General features: G+C 31.7%; 1 protein-coding gene across 1 annotated transcript; it reads right to left on the bottom strand.

Moving 5' to 3' along the window:
* Positions 1-468: 468 nt before the first annotated feature.
* On the bottom strand, positions 469-1,946 carry LOC143606607 (ribosome biogenesis regulatory protein homolog; the record flags this gene model as incomplete). Its single annotated transcript, XM_077082319.1, has 4 exons — positions 469-621; positions 1,355-1,444; positions 1,544-1,727; positions 1,822-1,946. Coding segments are annotated over 4 exons (552 nt in total), but the record flags the coding sequence as incomplete, so codon positions are not given.
* Positions 1,947-11,399: the final 9,453 nt, after the last annotated feature.

The raw sequence follows: 11,399 nt of genomic DNA, 5'->3' as shown, positions 1-11,399 counted from the left end.
AAAAAAGAAAGAAAAAAAAAGAAAAAAAGAAAAAAAAAAAAAGAAAAAAAAAAAGAAAAAAAGGAAAAAAAGAAAAAGAAAGAGAGAGATCATTCGATTTTAAAAAATATAACAAACTGAACATTCAAACACATTCACAAAAATTTAAGGCATGCACTTACAGTCCATAAACAGACTGAACTAAAACATGACTTGTACGAGCTACAAGTTGACTTGACTCGACTCACAAGTCAAGATACAGTCATGCACTTGTGCAAGTCAACCATGACTTGTACGCTTTTAACAAACATGTTAAATATAATACTTTTAATGATGTGCATCAAAAGGTGGAAAATTTGATCACAAATAAAGAAAACATTCACTACAAGTAGAAAAATAATAAACTAACTGTTGTCTTCCAGAATGGCATCATAAAATACCTGATACAAAAATGCTTTAAAAGCATTTACCAAAATTGTAGAATTATTTTCATTTTGATTTTCCTTTACTCGAAGATTTCTTATTAGTTGCCGATTTGTTTTTATACGGACTCTTCTTCACTTTCAATTTACTCGAAGTTGATGAAGACTTTCCCTGGTTTCTCTGTTTCTTGTCACTCTTCACGTTGTACATGTCAACAACCTTTAATATGTAAAAAAAGAATATTATTAACACTTAGAAAATGTCAAAACTCATGTAATTGCAATATGAAGTAAAAAATATATTTACACCATATAGAATAAAAACACAATACCCTTTGAACGAAAACATATAGAATAAATCTAGGGTTTAAGATTGTAAACAAACCAAACGAACACGAACACGAACAAAACAATGTTCATGTTCGTTCATTTAACTATAACCAAATAAACACAGGCAGTTAAACAGACAGTTTCTTGTTAGTGTTCATTCATTATAAACAATGACCATACCCGTGTCCGGTTATGTTTGTTTGGCTATAGTATAAACGAACGAACATAACCAAGCGAACACCAATTAAAAGTAACATCATCTACTGGGACTAAAAAATTAATACAACTTGACTATATTGTAATGGTGTTATTTAACTTTCATAAACTAGACGAAATTTAATGGGCGTAAATAATTATATCAATACACAAACGAACATGGCATGTGCTCATGTTCGTTCATTCAACAAATGAACAAAAGAAAAGCCGTTCATGTTCGTTAGCTTATTAACTAAATGAACTTCCCGTTGAACGGTTCACTGAAAGGTCGGTTAATTTACAAGCCTGCTTGAGTTTAATGTTAAGAATCATTCCAGAGAAGTATATACAGCAGTGTTTTTATTAAGATTAAAAGAAACATTATAATTACAACGAACATCTATTTAAATAAATATAAAACCATTTACTTGGCATTTTGCCATTAACTTGTTAAGAATCTTGTCAGATTGTTGTTTCTCTAGTGAACCCATTCCTGATCCTTCAACAACAGGCAGGAACTGTAACATTGCAAAAAACAATCATGAAAAAAATATAATCATAAACTTCTGAGTGAAAAAATTGCAATTAAGCTAAAAACCAGGGGTCTGTTTACAAACCTTTCTGTATTTCTTATCATGTTTGGGGGGCTTTTCACCAGCCAACTTTTTATCAAATTTACCACCACTGGCAGTTGAAGTTGCTGCCATTCCCGCAACATTTTGCAACTCATCTTTGCTAACTTTTCTTGGCGCGGTTTGGGTACCGGTTATAGGTAATGCGGTTGCAGCAAGTTGAACATGACTGCAATATAAAGGGTATTTTAGTATTTTCCAAGTAAACTGCGGTTATGACTTATGACTACTTAATGACATGAAATATAGAAAAAAGATAAGACCTTGGTAAAGCACCGACTTTTGCAGCCTCTTTTAAGTTTTGCAAACGGTTCTTTTCTTGTTTTTCAATGCGTTGTTTCTTTTCTGACCGTCTTTTGGCAAAGGGATCTACTCCTGGTTCTGTAAAAGAAAATTGAATAATTTAAATACAATATTATATTCATTTGTATATAGAACCGAACCAACCGAAGCATTGTTCATGTTCGTTTGTTGAGCTTTTATTGAATAAACAGATGGTTCACGAACACGTAACCTAACGGAATTTTGTGTTCATGTTCGTTCATTGAAGAAATGATCTTGTTTGTGTTTGTTTATTAACTGCATAACTGAACATCAATGATGCCAGGACAAGGGTTTCTTGTTTAAATGTAAGGGTAATAAACTAAAAACTGAAAATTAAAATAAATAAAATGTTTAAGTGTTACGGCAATATGATTAAAATTATAAAAATGCCTTTAATAGACCATAAACAAACGAACTTAAATGACCGAACATAAACAAATGGACACTAACGAACATAAATGAAAACATCATCAAACGTTCATAAAAAAAATTGTACGAACACGACATTTGTTCATGTTCATTCATTTAATTAGTCGAACAAATTTTGTTTATGTTCGTTTATCAATCAAACAAACATAAACAAACTTCACGCCGAATGGTTCACTAAACTGAACGTTCTGTTCATTTACAGCCCTACATACATCAAGTTTGATAGTGGTATCGTTTAAAATTCCAGATAGCGAGTTGCTTAACTTGACGATTTCAAAAAGACTTGTATTAAATCTTATTAGTTTCAAAATAAAAAATAAAAAGGAAAGAAAACTTACCATTTTTTTGAAAGCGCCGCCATGAATGAACTTGGAAGGTCATTGTCATCATTTACACGATCATAACCATGGCGGCGCTTCCAAGAACTTGTTTGTTCATCATAAACAAGTTTGTCTTTCTTCCGATTTTGGATGCCTGTAGAGGAGGTCCAACAAATCAGCAAAAATAACAGTAAAGTTATTGTTTTCAACAATTTCATTAAAGTTTGAAACTTTTATTAAATTGTTTTTCATATATTTAACCACCGAAGAAATAACGTTAAGGTTGTTATGTAGTACTAACCTTTCTTTTTAGCAAAAAGCTCCCATTTTGTTGGAGGTTTAGGCTTGGGCAGCTGCATTTGAAATGAAAAAGAAAAAGGTTATTTATGTAAAATGATGATACAAAAGAGAAAAGAAAATAGCATATACCTCGTGGCAATTTAGTTGATAATGAGACAACAGGAGCGGATGCATCGTCAGTAGAAGGTTATATCCCGTGTTACACACGGGTTAAAAAAGTTATATTTTAAATATATTAATAGTATGATGTATATAACTTATAGTTTTTATTTGCTATCGTGTGACACATGAGGTTCACCAAACAGAAATCCACATCTCCGCTTTACAAACCTTCCTTTATCTTCATCTAGAAGCTTTGTGATTTAAATTTGGAAATCAAATCAAACATTGAAAACTCTAATATAAAAAAAACCCTAATCTTGAATTGGGTGATAATAGATCTTCAAATAAATTCTCATTAACCAACTTACTAATAGGTATGTTTCATAATTTGACAAACATTTAAAATAAATATTAATCCACTAAACAAAATATAGTATTATTAAATAGATTATTTTAGGTATATATCAAACAAAGCAAGAAGTATGTGTATTGGTAAGAGTGTTGCATATTTGTTTGATGAAAAGTTTGAAAATATATGTGTATCAATAGTTGATCACACACTCAAATTTTGAAAAGACAAAAAAGTACAAGTTAGATTTTTACATATTTTTTGTCCTTTATATATTAGATCAAAAAAAGTAATTTTAGGTAAGACTGAAAATGTGAAAAAAATATGAAACCTTTTGGATAAAGACTTTAATATCACTTTGATGCAAAGTCTTGAAATATACAAAATTTGACTTTTAATATGGAAATGATATATAAGTTAAAAGATGCTAATCGATTTCAAAATTATATCTTTCAAATAAATTCTCATTAATCAACTTACTAATATGTATGTTTCACAATTTGACAAACATTTTAAATAAATATTAATCCACTAAACAAAATATAGTATTACTAGATAGATTATTTTATGTATATATCAAACAAAGCAAGAAATATGTTTCTTGGTAAGAGTGTGACATAATTGTTTGATGAAAAAGTTTGAAAATACGTATGTGTCTCAATATTTCAATAGTTAACCACTTACTCAAAATTTGAAATTTGAAAAGTCAAAAAAGTAAAAAGAGATTTTTGCAGGTTTGTCAAAAACGTTTAAAAATATGTATTGTGTCTCAATAGTTATTTTATGTATGTATCAAAAAAAATATATATATATTAAAACAATAATGTAACAATTTTTACAATAATTTTTCACGGGTGCTAACAATTATTACAATAATTAATTTTGAATAACTATCTTAAAAACTTAAACATAATAAGGTCACATATATATCACTGACAAAAGATAGTGCCTCATAAGACCATAGAAACATAAAACTTGTAGCCACTTCATGAATCCAATAAAAAGGGTCCAACAAAATATGTAATTACAACTCAGCCTTCCAAATAAGCAGCGTCCTCGAATTTTTACTTTCAATCACTTCTCATTTTTTACTTTTCACCAAAATCTCCATTTCCTAATAAAAAGAAGTATGGTGCTATAATAAGTTTTGCTATAAAAGTTTCATGCTCTAACAAAAATTTTAACAAATCATGCCAACAGAAAGATTGGACTTACCAGAAGACTTAGTCCCACGTAAAGTGCCTCCTTTACGTAAAGTTGATAAGATATTCCATGCCTTCTATGTACTACATGAAAACCAAGATAAAAGAACAATAAGAGAACAAAATATTCATCCATACAACTTTTAAATAAAATGCTACACATCTACAACAGGACCCATTAATAAAAGAAAATATTGTGTATAAATCATGTACACATGCCAGTTTCTTCATGTAAGGATGATACATAATAAGATAATTGCTCACTCAAATATGCTAAAACCATAAATTGTTCATTTAGGTTTTAAATGAATGAACATGAACAAACTCGTTTTTTCAATGAACGAACATGAGTACAAATTTTGTTAGATTATATGTTCATGCTCGGTTAAAGTTACATTATCGAAGACGGACATGACACAATTCGTGTATGTTCGGTTCGTTTACATGTCTAATCAATGCCATTATAATTTCCGAAAGATCCTTAAAATTCAACAAAAACTAACCTTTAGAGCTTATGACAAGAGTGATTCGAGCACAACCTTGTGACCAATAGTGTACGCAACTTCGCATTTATATTGTTTATAACCTGCCTAATAATTATTGACAAACAAACTGTTTATAAACAATTGTTTACATAAAAATATATAGCAGCAAATATACATTATAATATGCTTAAATTACCTAAACTTAATCAAACAAACCCTAAATCACAAAATACGCACCGCAATAAACGAAACAAAAGACAAAAACCAGAAATATAAACTAATAACAGAATTTCATTTGTACTAATTTCAAAAAAACACAAAAAAAAATAAAATAATAATAATAATTACCATTAACTCTTCCATGGCTCTATTAGCCAAACTGCTAGAAGTGACAAAATATACCTACAAATCTATATCACCAGCACCCGATGCATAAACCTGGTTAAAAACACAGTTAATGAAAAAAAGTTACAATGTATCTTTGCATAAATTTAAAATCCTTAATATATCTAATCATTTTAAATATAATCACTCATTGAAAAACATTAAATACAACCCTATTATTATTGTCAATCAAAACATTAAATAGTTAAACTGGATCATCTGAATCAAATTATGCATGTTTTTCTACAATGTAACATATAAGAGCATTATGTTATCCAACAACCAGATAAATCTTTAGTTATTTCAAACTATTAGTAGAAATTATAGAAACACATCCCAAATCTAACTATCTATATAATTGTCTACGATAAAATCCTAGGTGTCGCTCTCATGTCGCTTCCCACACCCTCTAAAGCTACCAGATTGCTTGAATTCTGAATAGAAGCCTCTCATTCATTTAACCCGGTTTGACCCGTTTAACCCTTACACGGGTCATAACATCTCAAATGAAAATAGACAACGGGTACCATAAACCCTAACCAATCTAATACAACTCAAAATCACAGATACAACTTTATACTCCTTCCCAGTGGCGGATCTAGAAACTTTTTTCATAGGGGTCGGAATTTTTTGTGTCGGCGCTCAGTCAACTATTGGTATTCAAAAATAATTTTTGGTCCGGTCCGGTTCGGTTCGGTCGTTCGGGTCAGGTTAAATCGGTATATAATATTTTTTCCAGTCTGATTCGGTCATTCCGCTCGAGTTAAATCGGGTTGGGTCATATCAAAGAAAACAATAATCATAAAAAATATCATATGACCAAGAAAAAAAAAGTACGTGAAACGCCATTGAAAATGCATAGCAAAAAAATAATATATATATAAAGTTGTCTACAGATTTTATATTTTTGAAATCTAACCATAAAATCATCTAGTTTGGTATTTATAAGTAAGTTTTTCTCAATTAAACAATACAACTATCATGTAAATTCTTATCACCTATCTAATTACGTAAATCCGATTTCACGTACTTCATGCCCCAAATAATATTAGAGTTAGATGTCTATGGCTAAATATTAGACAAATGCAATTATCTTTTATCCTTTATTTTCTTAAATTTTATGGCCTAAATTCCTCTTATTGTGTTAAAAATTTTAACGCTATTAATGTTCAATAAAATATTCGGCTCATGGCTGGTCACATACTCATCTATCATCTAGTGTTTTTGTTTTTTAGAAAAAAAATTACGTTATATATATAAACTAAAGATTAAAAGCAGATGTTGATAAATTATACTCACAAAGAAAAATGGAAAAGTTTGTTATGAATCAATATGCACGGGTGTCTATTTAATTAATAAAACAAGTAAATAATAATAAATATTTTCATTGTACTTTTGAGTCTGACACATAGTTACTTTTACACTCATACTTTTTCATAGGTCAAATAATATAATTACCATCTTTAGTGGTCTTCTTCATTATCTAAACCTACACCATCATCAATATCTCCGGCATCTTTAACAGGTCACCAGAAAATTTCTAGGACTCCAAGTTCAATCTTTTCTTTCATCTTACATATTTAATAGTTTCACAGGGTCGGTGTCAAAATTTCAGGTCAAGATTTTAACAAATAAATAGCACTAAAAAAAAATTGGACGGCCGACCCCTGTGCAACAACAGTAGCTCCGCCCCTGCTCCTGCCTTCTTTCCTCCATTGCCGAACGTACTCACCTATCACGGCTTCCCCATCGCCTTCTTCAACCCGTTTTGACGATCGATGCTTATTACGAGTTTGATGCACCTAAACTCTTTGATTTCTCTAAAGGAGAGACTGACGATCAGATTTGTCAAGCACATCTTTGGTTTCATACCACCTTTACTTATGCCCCTTCATCTAATTTATTCTTTTATATAGAGTATATGGACTGGTTAATTTTTGGATTAGGGTGCCTAGGTTTCTTAATTACGAGTGATTTAAGCTATTCTGAATCGATGTATTTTGTCAAGCAAAATTTTGTATGGGCAAAACCGTTGTTTTTGTCTTATCAACTTGTTCACTTATTTAATGTAAGCGAACCGAGCTGAACCAGGTTGGCCTCGAGCTCCACATATGGTGGTTACTGTAATCGCATAATATTTGAATATTATATTCGTTAAACGTGGAGAGGTGCATTTATAAAAAAAAAATGTGTGCTTTATTTGAATTATTTATAATTTTTAAGCTTTTCTAATGCTACACATCATTTTTCTCTAATATTATTAAAAACCAGTACTTAATTTCAACCTTATATGCATGTATAATTACTACTCAGTCTACTAATTTAGCATTAGTTCTCTTTTTAGTGTGCAAAATAAATACCAAATTGCATTTTTTTACAGGATATGCTGGCAAAATTAGTGTGGTTCTCACAAACAACACTAGAGCTCTTTGTGTAATGTTAGCTAACGGTTCTGTATCAAATGCGATACTTAGACAGTCATAAACTTCTGGTGGAACCGTCACGCAAGAGGTTTGCACTAATGGGCTGTGCTGAACCAGTAGACGGACAAACATTTTTTTTTGTACATTTTTCTAATAATAGTTAATGTAGGGGCATTTTGAGATCCTGTCTCGTGCGGATCCATTTATGGTGGCTGAAGTTGACGGTTAACATAGTAGAACGGGTTGGTTAAGTGTGGCACTGTCGGTTCCTGATGGTCGGGAATTAGGTGGCAATGTGGCTGGCCTGTTAATCGCTACATCACCTGTTCAAGTGGTTTTGTTTTCACCTTTATTAAGTCACACTCTGATTCTTATAGTTGACCTGGTTCGGATCCTGGTGATTTGTTTGCATATATTTTTGCCCCATTTCTTAGAATACTTTTGTGTAAGAAATATCAGGGAAACCCAAATTTTGAACTGAAACAAAATAGAAATAGATTGATTGAAAATGACATGTCTAGTGTCATGACAAATCCAATAATAGTCTCTTTAATAACCGATTGAAGAATCCGAAAATATACAATAGAAACATCAATAATGATAAGCGGTTTGAATTGAGACAAGAACAAAGCTTATGTTAATGCATGCTCTTTGCTTTTTGGAATAAAGGTAAAAACAAAGGTTTATATTGAGACTCTTCAATTCTAAATATAAAGTATATTTTGAATCATAATTGATATCTTCTACATCTTTTAAATTGCATTCTAACAACAGCTTCTTCATGAATGGTGAGTCTTGAAACAACGAGGCAAAGAGCAACTTCTTGCTCATGGCGTTCTCAGCGAAGACGGGTACTTCTTCCTCACTACATATATAATATGTTTGTGTCCGGATAATCATTCAACTTCTTTTATACGTCATACACCATCTGTCCTAAATGTCATAATCAGTACAGTAAACGAGTCAAAATGCCATTTTTATTGAATGGTGAATCATAGTTTTAAAATGGGTCAAACTCATTGTCTTTAGTAACAGTTCAAACATATCATTGTTTGTAAACGGGTCAAAATTAACCCTCGGGTGGGCAAAAGTAAAATTGCACTAATTTTAACGTTATTTTACTAATCTCGTGAAAATAACGTTAAAAGTGGCAGAAGGTTAATCAGGCATCATGTGGTAGCCGAAAGACAATGGTACATGCACCAATCAGCCGGTGTCCCGATGATTGAGTGCTATGTGCCTTATGTCCAAGGCTTGATGCAAAACTACTATCGAGCCGGGGGTCTCATCGGAAGCATCCTCTCTATCCCTATGGGGTAGGGGTAAGGCTGTCTACATCTTACCCTCCTCAGACCCTACCATAGCTTGGCTATTGGTGAGATATACTGAGTACGATGATGATGATGTAAACGGGTCAAAATTATAGTCTTTTGTAAACGAATAAAACATGATCATTTTTAGTAAACACATGAAATTTTGTTGAGTTGGATTACATGTTCACTATTGAAATTCAACATCACAAGTCAAATACCTAAAATACCCCTAGGCTTAGCTGCGCCAACCCCCTTTAGTTAGTCGTGTGTAAAATTTTAGATGCATGTGCATGTTGGGAATGACCAGCAAGTCTGAACACAAGACGCCTTGATTGTGCCTACTCTGAACACTTGGCAACATGTATTGTTGCTAATCTGTGATTGAGTGCCAACATAAGGAACATACTTATTCATTATGTAGGCTATATACTATTTGCATAAAACCCAAATATAAAGGCTTGGTTGTTGGTTATTCGAGTCATTTTATACAATTAATCGATAAACGCAATGAAATAAATCGAATAATCAATTTTACCATTTTCATAACCGAATTGATAAATGGGTTAAAACGAGTTATAAGCAAAATGTCTTACGATCATTTAAAAAAGAGCGTCAATTTTGTTCGTGTCAAAACGGATTATAAGCAAATTGAGTTTCAGTCATTTATAAAAGGTATCAGTTTTGGTTCGGGTCTGATATCGAGGACTTTAGAATTACTAATAAAATATTTTAGGTAAACTCACTTGACCTTAAATAAAAATTAAGAATTAAAAGCCATGATAACGAGGATGAGGAGGTTTGTTTTTAGTAAAATTCCGCACAAAAAATAAAATTATAATCAATAAACATGATACAAACGGCAGATCGTTACGTGTACTACAACGCCAACAATTGAAATTAAACTCCACCCACAAAATTAAGTAAATTAATATAAAAAAAATATATATTTTCACAATAATATAAAAATAACAATATAAATAAACCCGTGTAACACGCGGGCTAAAAGCTAGTTGACATATATTAATATACTGAAGATTGTGTATGCAAAAATCAATATTCTTAACCTCTGAACCTAACAAATGGTTTAACAAACCAATAAATAAACAAAATTTTTACAAACCAACAATCATATATTCACAAACGATGATCATTAATCTTATTTTGTATTTTTCATGCAGCATAAACCATGATCATTAATATTGTTAGAAAAGCTAAATATATGGTGAAAATAATAATAAGAATAACAAACTAATAGTTAATAAAAAAAAACTTTAAAAGAAGAAAGAAATACCTACATGGCAGCGGCATTGCACAAAAGCAATGTTACAAGAAGCTGGTGTTGTTTTCGAACCACTGGAAATATAACACCCGAACACAATTGATATTGTACAAAATAAAGATTTACTGAAAATAGGTATCGTTTTACTGAAAAGTTCAAAATGAAGGTATAGGTTTTTACCTGATTTGTCGAACCAGAACGATTGAAGTCGGATCTTGGTCGCCGGAAAGTCGATTTCATGGCCGGACCGTAACTGTCGCCATCACCGATTCATCGTTGATCTTTAAAGATTCCACCACCATCGTTGTGTGGCTGTTCACTTTGCCAGAGTTTTTCTCGGATACAGATTCAAAAAATGAAAACACATTACACGATAACTACAAACTATCAAAAAAGGTTAACTGTGTTTGTGTTCATTGAAGTGGAAGCTCCACCTGCATATTATGGAAAATAGGGTTCCAGATATGAGAAGGAGAGAGGAGGATGTGATATTTACCAGGCAATATTAATTGTGTTCGATACTTACCAGATCTGAGAACGAAAACCAGATAGTCGACCCTCGATTTCGACAATTCTTTGCTGGTGATATCCGATGACGAAGATTTCAGGAGAATATAATCAGATCAACTCCCTACCGGATTCACCGCCTTTGAAAGGATCCGATGACCTGATTTTCTAATAACAAAGAAAAGTGGAAGAGTGTGAAACAAAGAAAATATCAGTAGAAAGAAAAGAGGAAAGTAGATCTATGGTTAAGACAGAGAGAGAGAGACGGATCTGTATTTCAACTTTCAAAATTTGAATTCTTGAAACTCTCAAAAAAGTTATTTCTTCCACAGGAAGCTTTGTGAAAAAAAGAGGCGTGGGAACACGATGGTAAATTAATTCTGGTGGTGACATGTTAGTAAATGCATTGCGGGGCTAACACATG

Source organism: Bidens hawaiensis, unplaced genomic scaffold (assembly GCF_021521415.1).
Source record: "Bidens hawaiensis isolate Kalapana, Puna unplaced genomic scaffold, B.hawaiensis_p1.1 tig00075829_1, whole genome shotgun sequence".
Taxonomy (NCBI): domain Eukaryota; kingdom Viridiplantae; phylum Streptophyta; class Magnoliopsida; order Asterales; family Asteraceae; genus Bidens; species Bidens hawaiensis.
This window is presented reverse-complemented; position numbering and strand designations above follow the sequence as displayed.